Below are 25,567 nucleotides of genomic sequence, written 5' to 3'. Positions count from 1 at the left end.
AGAAATGTTGCAGCATATCCAAAACAGCCTGCAGTTTTTACAATCAGCTTCAAAATCGACTGTGTAATCATGGCCATAAAGGCACCTTGGTGACTTGATTACCTTATCATCCGGAAATTTGAAACTTGCACCATATGTGTTCATGTAAGGCGCTCCAAATGATATCAAACGCCACTCTAGATCAGCTCCCATTTCAACTATCGCATCCGACCGGAGCTCATAGTGATTAGCTGCGAACAGCTGAAACAGTTTACTGGCTTCCTTGTCATTGCCAATACATACGTTGAAAATGCCGACTGCTAAGGTTGATAAACCATGATTTGGGATGTTTGGTTGCAATATTCTAATACTCTCCTCAACTCCTAAGATCAGTGCTGCATAAAGCCCTTCATAGTAGATGGCGTTTGTGTTGCCAGCTCTTACGCACTTGATTAAAAACTCCCGGAACTGACCTCCAGTACAGATTTGACATGTTACAAAGGTCACCATTGGCGTAACATCACACATCCTTAGGACGGAGGGTTCGTGGACAAGCGCATAACCGCGTTTTCCAGCCCGCAAAAAACCACCAAGATAGTAAAATGAATCCTCTCCGACCATCCCGATTATTTTGCACAGAATTTCGTCTGGAAGATTAGGGATGTTTAGAGATGCCATACTATCGAGTTTTTGTTGGATATGTTTAACAAAAGCATTGAATAGGTCTAAGACCGCGTATACCACTATATATAAAGAAATCAACGAGGGAGGAGGCTTATGAGTTAATAGGAAAGTTATTGTCCCTCCCACATTTTGTACCTAACACACTCAGAAATAGTTATTGCAACCAATTTTTAAATTTTACACTAATATTTATTAAATGAAACAGTAAAAACACCAACTACTTCTGAAATTGTTTTCATTTGAAACAAATAACTAACACACTATGGTCAGATCTTGCATGGTTATTATACTCAAATATATCTTGCGTAAACCCTTAACTCTAAACCCTAAACCCTAAACCCTAAACCCTAAACCCTAAACCCTAAACCCTAAACCCTAAACCCTTATCAGAGAAACAAGTGCATTTTCAAGTCTGAAATCTTCAAGTTGCAAGCCAAGATACAAGTGTAACAGGTCAGGCACAAGTTACATAAGAAACATGTTTGAAATAAAGATAGAAGAAAAAACAATGTTTAACCATCGTTTTGAACTTTTGGGTTTCCAATAAATTCTTCATAGGTGTCCAAAGCGTATTTCTGACGGAATTTGTCCACCTTATTGTCATCGATCTGCCCCATATCCTCATAGGAGTATCCCGCTGCATGCATTTCCAGAAATTTAACCGCGCATGGTCCACAGTCGCCAGACCTTTCGTTGAAGTAAATATTGTCTGGACGCACCCATGAAAATGCTTCGTATTCTTCAGGATGACTACTATCGGTAGGAGGCAAAAACGCAGCTAAGACATGAGGCAATGCGCGTAGGAGATAAGCCATGTGCCTGTTCACCTCATTATCGGACGGATTATGGGGAATGTTGCAGTCCAAAATCTCAACTTGTCTGGATGTCAAGTTGATCACAAGACCAACCCAATGATCTTTTCCCCACATCATTGGGGCGTACACCCTGTCCACATCAACCAACGCCTTCTTCTCATTCCGACGCGGCGTTTTTCCGGTGAAACAGAAACTCACAAGCCCTCCCCACTTGAATCCCAATTTATCTGAGGCCTTCTCGAACTCTGCGAACTTTGATATGATGCCCGCAATACTGAAGTAGTCTACAAATCGGCACCTCCGAATCAGATAATTGCTTCCATGTCGCCTTACTAGCATACTAATTAGCACAGAAATATGCTGAACAATATTTACAAACCATTAGAACTCCCAACATTAAATCGGTGGAAATCCGAGTTGTAACTTCAATAAAAGGGATTAAGTTCAGATGTATTACCTCGGTAGTGACCCAATTTGTTGGCCTCGCCAACGACAGGAAGAACTGATTTGAGACATGGATCCCAATAACAATTTCGAATTCCCTGCGATATGAAAACAAACAAAAAGTCAATATTAAACATTTGCAGTCCGTCCAAGAAATTTAGACAGTATATTCAAACAACTTACTGTTCCGGTTTTTCGCGGAGAATATTTTGGAACTCTTGAAACTTCGCTTTCTCCAACTCTGCTAAGGGAGTATATTTGGGTTTCTTGCAACTTTGGAAAAGAGTCTTCAATCTCTTGTCTGGGGTGTACACTCCTCCAATCTTTATAGAACGTCTCGGAATACGCTTCGTCTGGAGGTCATCTTTTTTTGTTGAGCTAATTCGAATACATTTTGATGACCTAGTAAGATATCGACTCCGCTTTGTCATCCGAACGTCTGATGTGCGAGATTCAGTCATCGGATCATCCTCTGGTGGTGTCTTGTAATCTTCAGAATTTGTCGGTGACGCTTTACCAGCTTGTTCCTCGGTAACATCCTGCAATGTCATGATATAAACCATTTCAAAATCACGGATGGACATATGCTATAAAGAACATTACAATCGCACCTCCGGCGGAAGGACGTAAGATCTAGGATGAGCCCAAACGGACAGAACTCTACAAGTGTTCTCCTGGGGATCTTTATACTCATTTTCACACCGTGTCCCCTTTTCCACCTCTTCTGCTAACAAATTTAGCCCTGAAATTGGAGTCTCATCTTCCCCCTCGCCCTGACAACGTTCAGATATAGCTCATTCAACTATTTAGTCTCTGATGTAGTTTAAATGTAAATCTGTACACATAACAACTTGGGTGTATACCTGACAAACTAGACTGAACACCTGAACCTGAACACCTAATCAAACTAATATGTACACCTGCCAAAATAAGCTGAACACCTACCTAACTAACAAAGATTAATACCTCAGAAACTCACATGAAAACTTGACAAACCAAATCTGTATACCTGACTACTTAAACTAAACACCTCATCAATTCAACCTGAATACCTGACCAAACAGATCTGTATACCTGATTATTGGAGCTGAACACCTCATAAATTAACTTGAATACCTTAACTAACCTCAATACCTGACCAATAAATCTGTATACCTGTACACCACATAAAATAACCTGAATACCTGAACTAGTAACCTGAATACCTGACCAAACGGCGTTGACACATCGACTTCTGGAATGTTTGCCGGCTTCGAGAAAGACGGGCCTTCGCCCGCCATTGAATCTACCTACACATTGATTTTAAAAGCAAAAGAGTTTGACAGGGTTCCTTACATTTGTTTATCATTACAAGTGTACGAGCAGATTGATTACCTTTTCCCAGAAGCGATCATTTGGCGTACGACCACCGGCATGATTATCATCATGCATTCTCATCGTCTCATTGTCGCTTAGCCCATCGCCTTTGTTCTTCTTGTGTTTCTTACTATAAGACCCACATATTTCACCTTCAACTTTACCATCACCACTGTACGAATGTCGCTTCTTTGGAACTTCCATCCCGGCAGGGCCAGCATTACTGTTGTCCCTGTTGTCTGTTGTGGTTTGCGGAACAGTGAACGAGCCTCCCCTAACAACATGATGCAACCAGTCAAAAATGTCGTTCCGCAATTCACCCAACTGGGTTTTCAGTTCAACTCGAATCCACTCTTTCAGCTCTTGCTCCTTATCTGATAAGTTCCCCGGTTCAGCCTGTTTATGAATACCACGACGAAGTCGAATAGGACGCTGAGGCGCTTGAGTCGAACATCCAGCTTCATCAGAGTCTTTCCCAAACCGCCTAGACGGTTTGGGACACTTTTTTGGGACACAACCACCTTCACACTTTTCGGCTGGCTTCAGAGGTGCAAGGGATGAATCACCTCCCCTAAAGTCTGTTGCTTTGAATTCGTGCCCTTCCCGCATCTTACGAACTAAGTTATCTATTCGGGGATCGACTACTTGTTTCTTCCACTTTGGATCCCCACCTTCATCTGGGATTGAATACGTAACAATAACCTCAAACAAAGAACACAAACATTCATAAGTACACAACGTTTGAGCGTCATCACTCATGTTATGCAAATACGATAGACAACAGTATTGTACCTCAGTTTGGGTTTCCACGAGAAGTATGTCTTCAAAATTCAAAAGTGGATTTGTTGAGTCGCATCCTTCAGGTTCTTCCAAGAAAGTAGTCATTTTATCAGGTTCAGGAATTTTGTCAAGCAATGAGGGGATAACTTTAAAAGCAAAAAGTTGCAGCGCCAGAGGGAACCCATAACAAGCTGTTGACTGCTGTTTCAAACGAAGGCGCATGACCGACAGGGATTTATCCATTTTTGAAGGATCAGAAGGTTGAGGTGGTGTCAATCTAGAGAGAGTACTGACGAATGCCTCTCTCCCCCATGGATACTGAAGAAATGATTGCGTGTCTTCCAGCATCTCGACGTAAGAAGGCGTCAAACGAAGTAGTTTGTGTCCACAAACCAGGAGACCATCTACAAGCGCAATGAGAGCTAGTGGCAACCGCTTCCACGCAGGAAGACTCGCCTGCCCAAGCATCCGAAGAACATCTGCCACAGTCACGTCTTCATCGTCAGTTCCAAACAACTCTTTCCACATACGGCCAGGTGTGGCATCGCTGTAATCTGAAACGTTGCCTACATTTTCCCTTTCCGGCTCGCATTTAAGACCCGTGATGTCTCCGAACTCACGCAGAGCAAAACGCAGTGGCTTGTCTGCAAACAAGAACCAGAGCTCATATAACCGGTACGTAACCAGCTGACGGCTGAGGAGAGAATGTACAAGTTTCGCAGAGTTTGAGCACCGCGATACAGGTAAGTGGAACAGAGCTCCAAACTGACTTTCTAACAATAGTTTCAATTCAGGGGAGCCTCTAAGCAACTTCACTAACGATCCTATGATACTCGCCTTTGAATAGATGTTCAGTCGAGGTTTGCCAGGATAGCAATTACGTGCGAACAGTCTTTCCGGGAAAGCAAGCGTGCTCCCAATAAATTCTGGCGCGTCCGATGCACCTGGATCTTGTTCGGTTGATGCAACTTCGTCTTGTTCGGTGATTGCAGGTTCCTCTTGTTGGGAATCCATGCTCATCTCTGAAATACAATAACCAATTCAAGCCGAATGCCCAACGCTTTAATTTTGAGAACAGTTACATAATAAATTCAAAGAGAAGCTTAGCTCAAGGATATACCTGCGTAACGAGGCGCAGTTTTGCCTACTCGGCAAGTTTTCTTTGGATTTGGTTCTCTATCACTGGCGGATTGACTACGAGTCACTCTCCTCGACGGCGTTACGCTGGACGGGGATACCATCTCTACTGGAGTCTGGAGAAAGTCGTGGGCCTTTGTCGTATCTGCTCGCAGTCTCCTTTTATTCGTGTCTCCGAAGTTTGGTTTTCAATTGTGTTTCAAATCTGGGTACAGTCGAGGCTCTCTTGATGTCTGCTTTTCAATTGCAGCTGTTTAGAGGTTAGAGGTAAATCTGGTCAAACCAGAAGACGACCTCAATTTTTAAAAATTTCAAAACTTTTCCCCTAATCGCGAGTAAAAAATTGGCAAATTATAAAGGCCCATTCTTTTAATTATTTATAAAAGGAAAATGCGTAATGGCACGGTCGTAATATCAAGAATCACGCGCACCTTCTTCCGATAATTCACAAGTCTGGAGAAGACGATTTGCCCATTCCCCTAATTTAAACTTGAGGTCGCCCATTCCCCTAATTTCAAACTTGCGATTTGCCCAATTTGCCAATTTTTTCATAAAACTATTATCAACAAAGTTGTAAATATTTAACTAATAAGTTCAAGGGTCATTTAGGTGTATATAGTATATACAAATAACAGTAGGTAATTGCAGAAGTATGCAGTTTTTGAAAGTATTTGCAGAATTGGTTATTTAATGAGTGTGATTTGCCAAATTAACTCTCCTGAGAATATCGTAAGAATGGATGATTTGAGTCTGAGGCAGAGAGAAACGATAGACACAGTAGACATCTAAAAACCCAATCTGCCTAACCAGAGCTTCTGCTAGAGTCAAGTTGCTGTTTTGTATGGCTTCAGCACAAGGCATAAGCACGTGAACTAGACGTACACCATTGTCCTGCGAGTCGACGAAGAATCATCCCGGCCGAGTTGACTCACTAACGGTTGTTGTCATTACCGGCGAGTTATTAATCTCTGCGGAAGGAAAATCGGATTGAACCCATTAGATCCAGATGTCGCCGGTGGGTTAAGCTCTGCGAGCATATTATCAAGCCACGGCTAAAGCTCCGCTGGTGATGAACAGTATCCGTCGCGAGATGAGCTAAACCATCTTTTTGAATATTACCCATCATCGCCTCTAACTGCTCGAGATTGAAAGCAACCTCCGCCATCTCCGACAATCTTACCTTGTAAACTAACACACCTGAGAAGCTCATCATCCTCTTCTTACTTTATCATCATCATATTGTATTTACCAACAAAACGCAGGGAAAGAAGTAGAAGAATGGCGATTGCTGTTCCATGGTTGGGACCTTAATTGAAAAAAAAAACGATACTTCGATAATTTAGGACTAGGGGCATCTGTGGGATTATGAAATGTCAAATAGTGATTATCCATATACCTAATTAAGTTTAGTTTCACAGGTATCTAGTGCGAATTCTCTAAGTTCAACCAATTATTAAAAGTATGTATTATTTTAATTGGCTACCTTATATCTAATAAATGTAAAAAAATACATAAATGTGTGTAAATTACTTATATTTTGATACAAGAAAATTTTCCTAAAACTAGTTACAATAAGAAACGGATGGAATATATTGAATATAGAAACACATCGTAAAATAGTCGAAAAAATAAATTCAAGTCAAAATTGGCATAAAACTATAAACGGTTGATACTTGAAGCCATAAATGCTTTAATCCAGAAAAAATGATATTATTTAGATTTGGAACCAGTCAGTGTTTTCAAAATCCAAACCGGACCAGCGATCAGACCGAGACCGAGTTGAAGTATGAACCGACAATAATATGGGTCTACTTCTCACTTTGTTTAAATTGTATCTCATGATCGCTTATTTAAATAATGTGTATATATATATTTTTTAAAGGTGATGAAGATTTAAAGTGACAGGATATTTGATTAAAGTTTAAATGTGTTTTTCATATTGACTTTAGATTTTAACTACTAAATTATTTTATTATATTTTAAAACTTTTTTAAAATATTATGCCTATTTAAACGTTTTATTTGATATAATTTATCTTTGTATGAATATGCATATTATTTACAAAATATCATTAAACTCAGTTTAATCCAATAAAACCCTATCAAACCTGGTTCGAATCATAATAACCCATGATCCAAAATATTTACGGTTCGCTAGCCGGTCCGATGTTAAAACAATGAAACCAGTGTTTTTAAAACCGGACTGGAAGCTGAACCAAATTTTTTTTGGTTACAGTTTAATATGATTTGACTAGGTCAAATATGGTGCAATAATATGTTTTAATATATTTTATTATATAAATTTAAAAGTGATATTCACAAATACAATACATAATTAAAATATAAATAACATTTAAACATAAAACATTATACATATAAACTAGTTTTATGCTCATATGGATGATTTATAGATTTTTGATAGTTTTAGTGGTTTAATAATTATGAGATCCAATCTGACTATGTGATCGGTTCATGGTAGAACCACTTATTAGACGCAACCCGACTATATACAAGGTTCATGATTGAATCCAGTCGAACTACTGGATCGATCCGGTTTCAAAAACACTGCTTGGAACTTACAACAAAAAACCAAAAACCAATAAGAAATGTTTAACTCCTGGAGAGCTAAGACTATATTTAATAGGGCTCCACAAAATATCAATAAACTTTTATTTGACTTGTTATGCGTTCCGATTTGAACAAAAAATCTGAATATTAATATGCAATATCCGTAAGATAAAAATAAATCAAAAATACTAATATTTTTTAGGACTGAATATCCGATCTGATTCGTTATATGTACATATATATTTAAACAATTATATATCTAATTTATATAAATATTGTATTGTATAGAATTTTTACTGTATTTTATTAATTAAATTACTTATCATAATTTTTGAAAGTATATAAGTTTTATTATTTTATATTATTTTGGAAATTTTTATTTTTATTTTTACGGATCGAATTGGATATCTGATCAAAAATCTAAAAAAAAAACTGGATATCCTGGGCACTGGATATCTGAATGGCTACTGATATAATCAGATCAGATAATTAGTTATGGGATGAAATGGATCGGTTCACAAATAGCTCCAAAAATTCTGATATCTGATTTTTTTTCGAAAACCTGTTTTTATATTAAAAACAATTCGAAAGAGCTTAAACTTCACAAATCTTAATACAAAGACACAAATGATTAGTTAGGCTAAAATACCAAAATTTTCAGGTGGAGCTGGTAGATGGATCGCTACCGTTCTCCATCTCGACATGGATTGAGGTGTTAGATATTGGCTACATCGTTCCAACACAATGCCGAGTTTGAATCACAGACGCGTTTGTACCCATCAATGAACTTTAAAATTATATCACAGACTTGGTCTTGGACCCAGGGCAGTAGCACCATTTGTGTCTCCTCTAATTAGCCGGCCCTGATCCTACGTAACCAGATCAGTAGTTATGTGTATGTTGATAACACCATATTTAATTCCACTGTAAAATATAATATTACTTGAGTTTGAAAATATCTTTTTCGCATTCAATATCTAATATTATAATGCTCATTTTCAACACTCAGATATGTTACACTTAATAATTAAAATATCTTATTTGTTGAAAATATTCCTTTGGCATTCATTATTTAGACTGTAATACTCTTTTTAAACTTCCAATATATTACACTTTTAAAATAAAGAAATATCTTTTTGTACATTGCAAAATTTTTAAGGATAGTATGTATATTCTATAATTGGAGGAAAACAATTTAAAAAAATTATATCATACATAATAAAAATTAAGGGTTGAAAGAGAAGAATTAATAGACATCAAGAAAATACTATAATATAACAAAATAGAAAACAATCAGAAGCTAAAATATAACCTCTATCTATTGGAGGAGGATGTGGCGAAGCTAGGAGTGCTTAACAAAGTGGTTGGATAAGAGGTGATCAGAGGTAACGTTCCACTTGATAAACTGTATAAAAATGAAATAAATTATATTATGTGGGTATTTATCGGCATTTCAAGTTTTCAACAAAAAATCAAAAATATGCTGGAAAAAGCATGATAGAGATATAATAAGCATTATTTCAAAAATATCACTGTTACCCTAAATATATAATATGTAGAAATGTATAGTTGTCATTTGTATTGTATAATTGTAATTTTTTGTATTATAATTGTATATTTTACTGGAAATCAAAACAGCAAATTGTCCATATTGAAAATAGAGATTACTTTTAATTTAATGTAAACTAATCATTTTGAAACATTCAGTAAAACTGATAGTATATTATGTAATTCTTTCAATTAATAACACACCGTAGGACGGACTAAACCCTAATACAAAATAATCTATATACAAATCTTATATCTCTCCAGATTTACATACACAAAGAGTATTTCCTTGAAAAAGAAGATGGAACTATAAAGAGACATGCTTTCATGTTTAGCAAAAAAAGAAGAAAAAGACAAGTTTTCAATAAGCGTTGTAAGGAATGCGTCTCTTTGGAATCCATGCGTTGCCACGTAAGAAATCCCCCGGAGCGAATCCTCTCGCTTGCCTATCGGAGATTTGTTGAATACCCCTCCATTTGACCCGGCTGGCCTGATCTGAACCACGGCCTCTGTTTTGATACTCGGAGTAGAACAACGTGTTGAGAGCGAAAGTCTCGTTGCACTTCAACCAACCTTCTGGGTCTATCACATCATCGATTATTGTGTTCATTATGATTGTCCTTGAATATTCCTTCCAAGGTCGTCCCAAAAACGCTCTGTTCCTGTAGATAGGTCCATATAAATAACACTAGTGATATAAGGCTGGTAACGGTTTTAAAGTTTTGTATAAATTATTATGGTTACTTGTCTTTGACGGGAAGATATGTTTCATCACCAGTTATACGGCTATTGTGGATGACGATCCCCGTCGTCTCACGCCGGTCTTTCCGTCCTTGGGCTGTAACGATACACTGCTGGTTATCCATGGGACGGCGGATGACAAATTCACAGTTTTGGAAAACGGCTTTGGCATCACCGAAGACGAAATCAATGGTGCCTGAGATGCTGCAGTCACGATAGAATTGACGGTGTGTATGGACGTAAAGTGTGTCTTGGTAACCATCCATACGACAGTTGAAGAACACAGCAAAATCGGCTGAAACTCGGAGTGCAACTGCTTGATGGCGTGCTGCTCCGGCCGTGTTCTCGAACCCTATGTCCTTCGCCATGAAATAGTCACCATTTATCGCTTCAAACACCGAAGAAAAACATTAACACATTTACATCAACAATAACTTAAATAACGCGATACATAAGCTTATGAATTATTTATGAATCTTCAAGGTTAGCTTAATATTACGTAAATTATATTCCCTCCGTTTTAAAATACTTGATATTTTAAAGAATTTTTTGTTTCAAATTAGATTATGTTTTCAATTTTCGATGTGAAATTTATTTAAAATTTATGCTATATGACCAATTATACTATTCAGTAAACTTTATCATTGGTTATACTGTGGTTAAATAAATAATTGATGATGTTTTTGTTTAGAAAATGTAAAAAAACGCATATTTTCTTAAGTCATGTGCCTACTTCTAAAATGTCATCTATTAAAAACAGAGGGGATATAATTTTTATGTAAACTAAAGAAAAAACAAACTCAAAAAAAATATTGTATAAAATTGATGACGAAAAAACGAATGTTGTATATGAATTTACCGACTGTGGAAGTGCGGTAGGTGCCGATGCGATCGGGCAAAAAGGCGACATTTCCGGTGATGATGGTTTTTGTCGGCCCATCTCCAATGAACATGACATTTTTCATTTTCTTTGTTACCTCAATCTTTTCGTTGTAGACACCTTGTTTTATGTAAATCACGAACTTCCTTCGGTTCTTCATTGGTACCATTGCTAATGCTTGTTCGATTGTCTGGCACTTACCACTCCCGTCCTTTGCCACCACTACGTTTGCACTTCTTCTTCCGTGTTCTACAAGAAGCCTCCGGGAATGCGTTGTTATCCACCTTGGGAACCCTGTTTCCTCTGATAAGTGTCTGTCCTCCAATTTTCCAAAAGGATTCAATGCTCGGAGCGGATTTACTTTTCGAAGAGAATCCAACGGTCGGCTTTCTGAAGAATCTAACTTTTGAGGAGTATTCTCCGAAGAATCTAGAGGTTGGTTTCTGGAAGAATCCGACGGCTGGGTACTGTAAGAATCTGAAGCTCTACTCTCAGAAAGATCTAGTTGCTGATTCTTGGAAGGGTTTAAATTTTGAGGAGAATTCTTGGAAGAATCCAGCGGTTTGTTTTCAGAAGAATCCAGCGGTTGGTTCTCGGAAGAATCCAGCAGTTGGTTCTCAGAAGAATCCAACGGTTGTTTCTTGGAACTTTTCAAATTTTGAGGAGGAGAATTCATGGAAGAATCCAACTGTTGATTCTCAGAAGAATCTCCCATTTGAGGAGATTGTTGATTATCGGATGAATCTCCCATTTGAGGAGAATCATCCGGAGAATCCAATGGCCGTTCTTGTGGAGAATCCGAACCAAAAATGCCGAGTCCATCCCTTCCTGGCTGTTGGAGAATTCAAGTCCGGTGTGTATTATACGTTCGAAGGACAACATATTTTTTTTCAAAAAGCAAGTAAAAAATACAAACTCAACAGAAATTATGGAATCTAATATATAAAAAATACATTACTAATCTGTTAGTTATAAAATCTAAAACTTAGCTTAAAATCATTAAGATAAGAAATGTGATTTGCTAGATTTGGAAGAAAGTACCCTGAGAATAGGAATCGGAATACGAAAAGTCTTCAACAAAGCACCGAGATTTGAGGCAATCGCTAAACCATTGCTAGTGAGATGCTGCCCCTTCCTCATGACCATTTCCATAATCTCAGCTGCTACGCTATCAATCCCTTCAAATCCGTCGATGCACGTTTGTTGGTATGTGACTGAACCACTTAGCCACACTAGAAGATCGTCAATGAAATCTGATAATCTGGTGAACAAAAACCCTTTGAATGTGTCCCTCGTTTTTAGAAGATCATCAATTGCAAAATCCATAAGCTCTCGACAACTATTAAGTGCGTCTCTTGTTTGAACATCTGCGTCTGCCCTGCTCTTTACATCAATCATCCCCTTATTTATTCCAGTACGAATCGATATGATTGCCAGATCAAAGCCAGCTCTAATCAGATTGCGAGGATCCGGGGACCTCACAGTCTCCAGAGTCTCTATGCATTCTTGTTTGTAATCGGTGGAGGAACATATTACACTCACCGCTGTCTTTGTTATCATCAACTTGCTTCCACGGTGAATTTCTTCGGTTTTTCGACTTGGGATGCTGCTTTTATTGGCTTCCACACAGATGACCATTGCCATAAAGAGAGACATGATTCCGAACAAAGAAAAACTTTTCATCCTCCTTGAATCGTTCCATCCATTCTGCATATTTTTTTTGTAAATGTTTTTTTTAATATAACAATTATTGTTAAATGCCAGTAGATTTCAAAGTTCTATTATATGTGTAAGAAGGAGGGAAAATTAGTTATATACCGTTAAATGAACATGAGGTGATTATTAGTTTTTCAATTTTTTTTAAATATATTACCAATGGTTTTTGCTTTACTTGCGGGAATACTAATTTCTTTTTATATCATTGGAGGTGGTTGGCCACAAAATTGAATAAATGCATAATATGAGTGTATATATATAATAATAACTTATGCATAATATTAATGTTCTGAGACTTGCAACGATCAGATGAATAAATCACGTATAACTTTCACAGGACACAGATGGTTTATCTTTCACAATGGTGATATTACGCAATTCATAGATGGTTTATTTGTTCGTTGGTTCAGTTACCTTTACTTCAAACATAGAAAAGAAAAATCATTAATTTTAACTTACTCTAGGTACAAATTCTTTTTGATATAGTTTTAACTTACTCTAGGTACAAATTCTTTTTGATATAGTTTCTTTCTTCTCCATATTTCTTATCAACATGATCCATCTAACGAAGGCTGCACACATAAAACTAACAACTCTGCTCTATCGATCAACTCTCAATATGTTCTTCGTCTCTCTTCCTTCATTCTCTCTTTTTACCACGTACCATGGGGTTTTCTCGAAAGGATAAGGTCAGGATGATTGCATATGATGGGTTAGAAAATCTCAACACTATCACTTCCACTTCAAACCCTAATCTGCTTAATCTCTCTTCTGTCAATACCCATAATAGTTCATACATCTACCACGGTCCACAAGTTCATACTGTTAGAGAGTCCATAAAATCTTCCACTAATGCAACGTTTTTGGTCTATCAGTATCCAAATAATTCAATCCTTGTTAAACAACCGGGTTTTCCCGCAACTATAGAGCCAGCTCAACGTTTCTTGCATAAACCAAAAGCAAACACGAGAAATAACAATGTTCTAGTTACCAGGATTTTTGTGGTTAAGGGATGACGTTAAGATAATGGTTAGGATTATGGGAAATGTTATGGAAGTTGTTTTGCCATCTTTGTTTAGTTAGATATGGTGTGAGTTAGTGAGTGCAGACTGTAAGAAATATATATGTCTATGTAGACATACTTATGTTTAGGAACAAATATTTCTTTCTCATGATGTGGTCTTATAGTAATTTATTTCATATTGAAATTGTTAACCTTAAGCATACTTGGTAACCAATTAAAATGGTAATAAAGGAATTTATTTCCTTGTGTTTTAACTAAAATATATGTGACTAATGATCTAGAAGAGGAAAGTGACTTAAAGGACAAGTTCAACGGAAGATGCATAAGAGAACAAGTTCAATGTATGAACCTAATGTTCTAGAACACTTCACACGTATTCTCATAATGAAATGAGTCACCTTAAGTAAACACTTGTCACTTACTCAACTTTGATGGATAGTTGAGATTAAAAGATAAACTTGCCACGAAAATAAGAAATACCTGTTGAGAAAGTAATCAAAACTTGATGAGGAAGCTGGGTCCCTCTCCCCACCTATAAATAGATGTCTTTGCTCCATTCTAAAGCATCACAATAACTTAAGGGAAACACATAAAGAAAGGTGTGTATGCAAGGGGAGAGAAGTCTTAACTCCAACTTAAAGATTAAGAAAATCCTAAAAGCAACACACAAAGAAAGAATTTAAGCTAGAGGAGAGAATCTTAAACCCTTGGGTGAACATCAAGAATTTCCATGATCAAAATCATCAAAGAAGATTTCCACAACGATAAATAGAGGTATTCAGATAATCTTCTTTAAAGTTCTATTATGTGATTAGTTTAAATGTTAAAGATCTTAGGGTTCATGTAAAATCATGTTTACATGTGGTATCAGAACTAATGGTTATAAAAATCTAGCTAATCCAGAAAGTAAAATAGATTTATGATTTAGAGAATTAAAGTAGATATATACTTAAGTAGAAAATATTAGATCTAAATAATGATTAAGTTTTTCGGTATAAAACCGATGAGATTTTTGGGAAATCTTGAATCATACATTATATGTATTTATTTTGATCTCTGAAATGAGAATTAATCAATGCATAAATTTTTATATACATAAATTGTATATAAATTAAATTAATTAATTTGTGCATGATATTAATAAAACTATGTTTTCATATAAAGAGCAAATTAGGGTAAAGATATAACCACAGTGAATTTATCCTAAAATGATTTGCGAAATGAAAAAAAATATCATTTAAATAAGTATTGATCATTTTGTGTAGTACAATCAAATGATTTATATAGTGTTTGTATTGTGAAGACAAAGTATATCCACAGATAACTTAGTTTGAGTGATTTGATACATCACTCATAGATGTTTTTCGAATACAATGATTATTGATGAGAATATGGTTGTTACCCACAGGAGCACCATAATTTTTTGGCATAGTATTCGATAAATATATGCGTTGATTATGTTTAAAAACCTAACTTAAACTTGTGTATCTCAAAACTATGTTTTTTTGAATCGGGTTAACGGGACCAGAGGAAGAACTGAGGCGAGAGCAAAGCTTGCGGTGGTCGTTATGCTTGGAATCCGTCGTGACGGCCATCTTAGTCGTGGCTTTAGTTGCAGAGAGAAAGGTCGAGCATTAATGGTCAAGTTCCTCTTATTATACAACTGGTCCTTTAAGTTTTGGATATTTGCAAATTGATCCCAACATTCTTTAATTTGATTGTAAATCCTTTTGATTTCTCCCTAAGCTTCCAATTATGCATTTTAACCCCTAGCAAAAAATTTCTATCAACAAAAATCCTGTCCATATGTTCTATGTCTATAAAAATTTACTAGTAGATATTTTTTTTTCAAAATATAAAAATTATATATATAATACATTTTTGTTTATTATATATGTTTTGAAAATTTAAATGACTGGGATCTTTTGTCCATGAAACCTTGTCCAAAAATCTTTGTCCAGGTAATTAGTCCATAAAACTTCTTCCACAAAATCTTGTCCACAACTTTTGATCGTGTGTTGGGAAAAGATATTAAAACCAAGTTCATTTGTGTGTTCTATTCACATGAACTAAATTTTCATTGCAAAATAAACAAATTTTTATTATATACTATTATTTATAACTTGTCCACAAAAACAAATTAATGATATACAATCTATTGTAATTTGTACACCGAAACTTCTTCTATTTTGAAATCACTCTCCCTTACTTCCTTTCGTTTCCAAATCCATGAACCCTAAGTTCCCCTGCTTTCTCTCATTTCTAAATATGTGAACACTAACTACACCCGCTTACTCTCGGCGTCTCAGCGTCTCGATCCTTTTTCTTATGTGTAGTTCTTCTTCATTTTTGTGTGAAACCTCTACTTCCACAGAGGTAAAGAAGGAACTCGATCCCGTGCCTTCAAGTCTGCAGTTTTCGCTTGCTCGACATATGTACTCCCCTGAATGTGAAGCCACAGTTAATGTCTTTTCCGCAGCTTTCGCTTGCTTGATCTAGTCCACAACTTGTTGTGAGTGGTTTGTCGAGGTTTTGGACATGAATCCATGTCAGCATGAGTTCATGTCCATGTTTTTCTTCTTTTGTTAACATGAGTCTATAACTATACCTTTTTCTCATGTCCACATGAATTATCGTCCACATTTTTCTTTGTCCACATGAGTCCATGTCCACATCACTCCATGTCTTCTTTTGTTAACATGAGTCCAAATGAGTCTATGCCCAAAAAATTTTCTTTTTTTGGTGAGAGTTTTGGTAACACAAATCCATATTCACATTTTGTGGTATTAAAATAGAGAAGTTTCCCACATCTTGACATCTGTGTCCATATTTTCATGTCCAATCATTTTTATATAATTACTAAAATATATAAAATCCTGAAACTGAATGTTAAAATGTGTAGAAAAATTACAATATACTAATAATTATGTTTGTTTTATATATCAGAAAAATGAGGAAAAAATAAAATTGAAAGATAGAGTGAGTAATTATAAAATAAAAACATAACTAAACTAATGTCTAAACGCAAACTAAAACCCACGTCTCTTTTGAAAGTAACTATTTACTGTTTGTTTCGTTAAGAGTATAACTGTCTACATAATATCTCGGATCCACATAAAAATATCTCACATGTAGTGAAAAGAAATATTTACATTGTGGATCACTTTTCTTCTTTATAATAACACAATAAATCACTTCCTTTTACACACACAATTTTTCCTAACTTCTTCACATTTCGCTAGGAAGCAGTAGGGCCCACAATCACCTCTCTCTTACCTTCTTCATTCTGAACTCTCTTTTTAATTTTTTTTATTGATTGACTTCTACAGAATTTATTCAAAGATCGTTTTGAGGTTTTTATCGATTCTCTTTTTCAATTATTTTTCAACAGATCGATGTGAGGTATTTTGTTGGATGTCGTGATACACAACTCGGACAGCATCATCAAGAAGGTGGCACTCAGCCGTGGCGATTTGGAACAAAACGTTCAACAAATCAGAAACAAAAAAAATACTTTTGTTCGAAATTTTAAATTTAAAACCATGAATTATGATTGAAATATATCAAATCTGGACAAAATACATCAAAAGAAAAGTGGAGAATGTAAAGAATCGTGAAAAATAAGCGAGAGAGACGGTGATTAGGGTTTCTGGTTAACAGTGGCCAAGGAAGAAGAAAATGTTATTTTTGTAATTTTTCATCATTAATGAAATGTGTACAACTAAATCGAACACATCTATGTGTATACACAATTTCGTGTACAACTAAACATATTTCCTTATAGTACACAAAGAAAAATATATTTCAAACATGATTAATTTTATTTACAATCAACAGTTATCGCTACTACTTCACCTTACATACCAAAAAACAGCAAAACATCTTAGTGTCATATATTAGTGATAAGTCGTTGACATTTAAAATAACTTCAATTCAAGCTAGAAGCACACAACTTTTTCGTTTGACCTTCTTGTATTACCAGCTAATGTCTCCTACATCAACAACGCAACATGTACATGTAAAAACATTTATCTAGTATTTTGTACACGTCATATATGTACACATTCCTAGTTGTACATATACATGATTGTACACATGTGCATAATCCAAGTCACATGTACACCCAAAAAAAATTTCCAAAAAAACAAAATCCTAAATTTGAATGAGTTTGTGTACACATGTGATATTTGGTCCGCCATAACTCTTCTTAATTATCACATTTATTTCATATCACTTGTTAGTGTACACATTTGTTTTTACGTAAGAAACTTGAGTTTATCCATGATAACAATATGTACATATATTTCATGACAGAATGATCAGGTGTTCTACACGATGAGATTGGTATATATATGGACATCAGAAAAGGTGTACACACCAACTAGTAAACACACACTATACTGCATCCTGCATTGCTGTCTCCAAGAAGTACAATTCAACGCAACATTTATATTTTAAAACATTCAATTATATTTCTGTACATACCATCACAACTAGTTGCACAATACCATAATATAATAGTGTACATACACATTATTATCCATGTTTATTGGCATGAAAGTGGACATGCCTTGTTTGGAAACTTGGTAGGCATTTTTCGCACGCGACCTAACACTTAATGAAAAAAATCAATGATTATACGGAGATTAATCAGAGATTAGTTTTAGTTTATTTTAAATTTTTGAATACAAATTATAAATAATATGTATTATGTGTATGTACATATAGTTAGTGACCTTCCTTCTCACCAACAAACCCTGTTTCGACTCCCATGTTCCTCTTTTTGTTTATTTTCATATATTTTTAGTAAGTGGCATTTTAGTAAATATGTCATCGTCTTTCCCAGATTTTTAGGGTTTCTGCAACCATTTTTGTGGTCGCCATTAATTTTTCACATAATCTTCTATTATTCCACATTTTAACCGTAGGTTACACTTCAAGATCGTAGTTTTATCATTTATAATTTGATTTTCAACTTGAGATTTCAAAATAGTGCTTTTGTGATATTTGGCCATTTTTGTTCAAGCTTCATTGAGTGACTAAAACAACCGCCAATGCGGCAGATTTCATGTACCACAGCCACCACGAGCTATTTGTGTTGTGACAAGGGAGATGAATTGGAAAATACGCTGTGGAGGAGGAATTTGTTTCTGTTGATTTCACGGCGGGGAAAAAGTACTGCGACAATTTCGTGATCGAACTCAGCTCGAGATCAGCTGAAGTTCACCGGCGGCCTGAAACTCATCCACCATTTTGCAAAGGCGGTCTGAAACTCATCCACCAGTTTTGCAAAGTTGGGATATCGTTGTTGTTTCAGTAAGAAAAAATAGGAGAAAAAGATGAAATAAATAAATGGGTCCTACCAATATATTTTAGTTATGTTTTGGTTAGAAATAAATTGAAAAAGTTAAAGAAAGTGTCCAAGTAGTAATATGTAACCCTATAGTAATATGTGATCCATAGTGTAACACAAACGCAAAATGTGATTTTCGGATGTAAATCACTATATAGAAAATGTTTTTTTTTATTTAAAGAGAAAACCAAAAAGTGTAGAGCATAATCAACTCTATTTTTCTTCGGTGACTCTTTCAAAATCGATCTTGTTGCACACCTTTAAGACATACTCTTGTTACAACATTAATCGGGCTAAAAAAGAACACACTTTTCTAAGAGCATCTCTAAAAGCATATTCTATTTTGAAATTTGCAAAATTTCATTTTTGAAATTTTAAGATAGTTTTCTCCAAAAAGCAAAACTTCAAATCTAACTTCAAAATAATTTATATTTTATATTATGGTCCTTATATTTATAATTCTTAATTTAAATTTATAAAAATTTGTAAATAAATAGCAAATGTATAAAAATATTATAGAAATAGTAATTAACAAAATGATACAGTAAAATATATAAGTTTACATAGAAATACATAATCTAATCTATTAAAAGTGAAGTACAAAATAAACTTCACCCTTATATTTTCACAATATTTACAACTGAGTGCCATTATAGAATTAAATAAATTATTCATTAACTAATGTTTTTCTTTATGAGCGATTAATCTCATTAAATAATGTCCTAAAAAAATACTGTCATTAAATGCTCTTTTTGTGATCATTAAATAATAAAATTGACGATAACAATAAAACTCTCGCTCAAAATTTCTCCTCGAATTCAACCTATTATCATTATACATCATCAAATATAACTTTAACAACAAAAATAATTTATACTATGATAAAAATCCCCATTAGCCTGTATAACTTACCTCGCACCAACGGCAGCATTATATAAACGTCAAGAGTGATTTAACAGCAGAGTAATTAATATCCAAACTATAATTATTAGACATTTTGGATATTATTCTCGGACTAAATCAGTTAGAGATATTGACAATAACTATAAAATCACACCTTTAGTGAAAATAATTTTTTTTGGCAAATGTATTCTTAATTTTACAAGTGATTAATAAAATTCATTAGTGACATTTAAATCTTTTGGTTTTAGACCTATATATACACTTAAATGGATTATATAAATAATGAGTCTATACGTTTCTATAAGATATGCTTAATTTAAATTCAATATAAATATTCTAACTATAAATATAAGACTGACATATATTATGAACCATATATAAACTAACAAACATATGAAAATATTATTTTCTTAAATATGTGTATCAATATTCAAAATAAATAATTCGAATATTATGTAGGTTTTCAATACACACCAAAATCCTATATCCTACACCGTATATCATATACACATTTAAATATTATTTTCGTGTATGTAACGATAAAAATGATTATACACACAAAAACTAAATAAATATATTTACTATGTCATTTTGTACATACTATTTATATAGCAACTACGACTGTCTAAGAATATTTTTAAAATTATATTCAAATCAGTTTTAAATCTAAAATAAAAATACAAACTTATAATAAGTTATTAATTAAGTAAGTATTATCAATAACTTTTTATATTATTATTTTTATTTAGAAAACATATTAAATTTTCATCAAAGTCTAAGAATCACAAATTTGTGTAATATTAGAAACATATAAATAATTTAATCAAATTTTGTTTAAAATATTATCAGTAATTTTGTGTTCTTATCGGATCAACGATATTAGATCACGGGTTCATAGCGAATTTTTGGATTGTTATAATTTGAAACAAAATATTGGTAGTTTGTAAATTAGTTTTCGATCAATAAATGAAAAAAACAAACCCGCGCTTTCCAAGCACGGGTCAAAATCTAGTTAAATATTAAATTACAAGTAAAATACTACATTATTCTATAAAACTATTTTCTTAATACTTCCATATATGATCAATTAGTGTATTTGTTAAATTTTTTTTCTAATATTGTTGTTATCTAAATCTAGTTTTGAAAAAACTTACTTTTGAGTTTTTATTTAATTATATTTTTAAATTTTAAAATTATAAAAGCAAATTTGAAATACTTATGAGTTATAAAATTTTGAAAGATAAAAAAAATTAAAAGAAAAAATATTTAAGAATCATAAATATAATATGTAAATGTAAAGACTAAAATGCAATGAAAAATATGAAACTTCAAATTTAAAGTCTAAAAAAACTTTATATTTGAAGTTTTAGAGTGTATTTTGGAGATGTTCTAAAGAAAAATTCACGAAATAAAATAACTACGTCGATCCAGAACCTATAAAATACTGGACGTTTCTTAGATAAAATTGAGAAACATATGGAATTATGGATAATTAGTCAGAAACATTAAAATTGCTTGTGTATATTCAATGTCACTGTTTCATACAGATACCGTATAAAATGAAACCTCTAACGGGCTTGTTACTTAACTTCTTGGGCCTTCCACGGGCTCCCTCTGTCTTATTTTTATTTCCGGGCCACGTCTCCTTAGTCTCCACTTTCGACCCATTTTTTGTATTCATTTTCCCACCAAAAATTAAAATCTCCTTCCCTGGCCGGCTTTCCTTATTCTTGTGGATATTCGTATCTTGATTCTCCTTATTCTCCTCGCCAACCACAATATCTTCTCGTGATTCACTTAGATTCGTATCCATCCCCAAGCTTCCATATTTGTTTGATACCACAATATTCGCGGTTTCCTTGATCTGCGGGATCACTTGGATATTCCGGTTTGCCTCTCCGCTACCTTGTCCAGTCGTACCAGTAACCGGCCGAGGCGACAGCTGAGTCACTCTTCTCGAAGCTCTTGCCGGAATGAAACCATTCTCCTGCCTTTGCGAATTCTGTCTATTAGATGGTCCAGTAGACGATTGTGGCTCCACCTGTGTTTCTAAGTTAGCCAATCTCTCAGTGATCGTTAGAGGACATCCATGGACCAAATGTCCATAAATTCCACATTTGGAACAGATCTCAGACAAACCTTCATAAGCTACGAAGTATCTCTCCCCATTGATCAAAATTGTCCCTTTCAATGGTTTTGCAAGATTGACCTCCACACAAACCCTTGTAAATCTTGCTCTTTCAAAATTCAAAGTGGTGAGATCACTGCAAGAAAAATGCGTTTTAATAGCAGACGAGGATAGCGTTTTTTATGATTGTGTTATGGTTGATATATCCGTGTTTTTAAGATAGCGTTTGTATTTTCGGAAACGCTATGATAGAGTGATATATTTAGAAACGCTATGAAAACTTAAGATTTAATAGCAAAACATAATTAAATGTTATGTTTGCCTTTTCAATCCCTAAACCCTAAATAAGTTTTTAAACCCTAAACTCTAGATACAAAACTCAACTCAAATGTTTTAACATCAAAATTTAAATTTAATTTCAAATCTTAAATATAAACTCAAAAATCAATCTTTAAAAAAAATCTCAAATCTTAATTCAATAACTCCAAACCTTTAACCCTGAAACCCTACACTTTAAACATTTATTCTAAATTCCAGACTTTAAATATATATTTTCAAAATTAATCTCAAATCTAAATACAAACTTCATACTCTAATTTTTTAACAACAAATCTTAAATTCAGTCTAAAATAACAAAAAATTAAATTTATTTATTTTTCGAAAATTAATAATGAATAACATTTTTGTAAGAAAATAAGTTTTACCTTAAACTCTAAACTTCATATTTAAACTACACACCCAAAAATCAACATATAATCATAAATCTAAATTTTAAATTTTTAAATTTTATAAAAATACTGTTTAACATAAAATATAATTTTAACCATCAAAATAAAGCATTCACAGTTACAAAAAAAATAAAATAAATAAAGCATTCACCATTGATTGTTTTTTAATCTAAGGGCTATAGAAAAATCTTGTGGTTATCATCTAACTTCTTTCTCATTAGCTGTTTTTTTAATACAAGGATAACCAATTCTTAACCATTGATTAGTATTTGATCTAATGGTCTAAAATTATTTATTTTCTTCACTGTCTCTCTCTTTTCTCCAAGTTTCACGCTTCTTCTCCTCTTCTCTTTCAAGTTCTTCACAGTCTCAGATCTTCATCTCTCTCACTTCCTGTCTTGTAAACGAGAGAGATTCATCATCATCATTTTGCTGTCGCCACGGATCTTAAGCTCGTCGTCGTCATCATCTACACTCGCCGCCGTCATCCTTGTTGCCGCTTCTCAGATCCGTAGTCTCCACCATCACCTCTGTCCCTTTCAATCTCTCTCTCTCTCTCTCTCTCTCTTTCAGTTCTGTGGTTTTGATTCCCGTTAATTTTTTTTTTGAGATTTTAACATATCATGTCTTTCCAGATTCAGAAATAAAGAGTGATAAACAGAGATAGAGAAGACAGAGCCCCGGAGATAGATGAAAAAGGTGACGGCGGTGGCCTGAGAATCTGGTGGTCGCAAGCAGAGTGGTGGTTGAGTGCGGTGGAGGAATATGAAGAAGGCTTGACGGCGGCGTTAAGTTTAGGTTTAGGTTTAGTTTTGGTTTAGGTATAAGTTTAGGTTTAGATATAAGTTTGGTTTAGTTTTGGTTTAATATTTTTTTTGTAAACCAATTTAATTATAAATCATTTTATTTAATAAAAAAATCAAATATATAAACGAGTTTAAATTTAATTATGTTTTTTATTTTTTTTTATTTTTAAAAATTTTTTTTATAATTTAAACAATAACGAAAACTATACGCTATTAAAAAATATTTAATTGCAGATAGAAAAGCGCTATCGTAGCGGAAGAAAAGATAGCAGTACAAAAAACCGCTATCTAATGTCTCTAACCTACTATGACGGGCGATGATACAGCGTTTCTAAAACCGCTATTGTATCGTTAGATAGCGTTTTTCGTCCGCTAATAAAACTCATTTTTCTTGTAGTGGATATACCCGAACTGGCGAACCCAAACCCTTAGCAATCCCCATGAGAATCGATCTGTGATAAAAGTTTAATGGAATATTCGATAGTCTGAACCAGACCGGTGTCGTAATGATGTCATCTCTTAAAGGATCAAAATCCGGCGACCAAGCTCTCACCATGAGGTAACTGCTAAAGGCCCTCCATGGACCCCCTGACAGTGCCGCCAAGTATTCATTCTCCCTTTCGAAACGCACCATGAAAAACTGATGGGGTAGATCCATTACGTACATTTCACCTTTCGGGTTCCATAGCTCTCGTAACTTCTTACTCAAGGCAGCAATCGCAACGTTTCTTCCCAACACCCTAACAATCATACACTGCTTCCACACCCCATTCATCGCCTCCAACACCTCAGCCTCAATCGTAATGGATGGTTCTCCATCTTCTCCATTCGGAAACTCCACACGAAGCCTCTCCGACACAAAAGTATCGTCAAGTAAGTTTTCCGGTATTGGCATACCTCCTCCATTCGTACTCGCTACCTTAGATGCATACGAAGCCCTCACGTCTGGTGGTTCTCCCAATGGTCTCGCCCCCTCTCCCAGATCCATCATGGTCGCATCTTGATCGTCCGACGTCAAAACCCTATTTTCGCCACTCGCCAAAACCCTACCGCCGTTCATCTCTAAAAAATGTGGTTTTGGCCCTGCTGATTCTTGTTAATTTTTTTTTAATATTGTTGTTATCCAAATCTAGTTTTGAAAAAAAAAAAATTTAAGTTTTTATTTAATTACATTTTTAAAATTTAAAATTATAAAAGCAAATTTGAAACACTTATGAGTTATAAAATTTTGAAAGATTAAAAATTAAAAAAAATATTTAAGAATCATAAATATAATATGTAAATGTAAGGACTAAAATGCAATGAAAAATATGAAACTTCAAATTTTAAAGTTTTGAAGTTTTTTTTTTAGAGCAAAAAACTTTATATTTGAAGTTTTAGAGTGTATTTTGGAGATGCTCTAAAGAAAAATTCACAAAATAAAATAACTACGTCGATCCACACCCTATAAAATACTGGACTTTTTTCTTATATAAAACTGAGAAACATATGGAATTACGGATAACTAGTCAGAAACATTAAAAATTGCTTGTGTTAATTCAATTTCACTGTTTCATACAGACATCGTATAAAATACGTTTTGCAACACAGAGAGAGAGAGAGAGACTAAACATTTCTCGAGCCCAAACAAACAACATTTCTAGGTTTTCAGAGCGTTGTCTCTTCCTTCTCAACCTTCTTCTTCTTCTCCAAATGGATCCAACACCCACTCATGGAAACCTTGTTGAAGAGAGGGAAGAGCTCATGGCTCTTCCCAATGAGAGTAACAACCGACCCATCACAAAAAAATCCCATCTTTTGAAACCCCATGTTGATGGGTCTGAACCTTTCCTTCCTCCTCCTCCTCCTCGCGTAAAGTCTTCACCTTTGACCCTTTCCTTCTCCGGGTGGAGGCTACCGAACGAAAAGTTCAACTCTTGGTTTCGAAAAATGTCAGCTTTACACAAACCCATCTGGATACAATCCGGAATCTTCCAAG

General features: G+C 34.5%; 2 protein-coding genes across 2 annotated transcripts; both read right to left on the bottom strand.

The window, feature by feature from the left end:
* Nucleotides 1-9,671: 9,671 nt before the first annotated feature.
* On the bottom strand, nucleotides 9,672-12,644 carry LOC130498747 (putative pectinesterase/pectinesterase inhibitor 43). The gene is made up of 4 exons (XM_056992309.1): nucleotides 11,973-12,644; nucleotides 10,911-11,763; nucleotides 10,055-10,439; nucleotides 9,672-9,972 (listed from the first exon to the last, which is right to left on the bottom strand). The coding sequence occupies exons 1-4, from the start codon at nucleotides 12,642-12,644 to the stop codon at nucleotides 9,672-9,674; spliced, it is 2,211 nt and encodes a 736-aa protein (XP_056848289.1).
* Nucleotides 12,645-23,971: 11,327 nt separating this feature from the next.
* Nucleotides 23,972-24,649, bottom strand: LOC108820063 (uncharacterized). The gene has a single exon (XM_018593049.2). It carries the CDS (start codon nucleotides 24,647-24,649, stop codon nucleotides 23,972-23,974), a length of 678 nt encoding a protein of 225 aa, XP_018448551.2.
* Nucleotides 24,650-25,567: the final 918 nt, after the last annotated feature.

This window comes from Raphanus sativus, chromosome 8, assembly GCF_000801105.2.
Source record: "Raphanus sativus cultivar WK10039 chromosome 8, ASM80110v3, whole genome shotgun sequence".
Taxonomy (NCBI): domain Eukaryota; kingdom Viridiplantae; phylum Streptophyta; class Magnoliopsida; order Brassicales; family Brassicaceae; genus Raphanus; species Raphanus sativus.
Note: the sequence above shows the minus strand (reverse complement) of the source record. Positions and strands in the feature narration are given on the sequence as shown.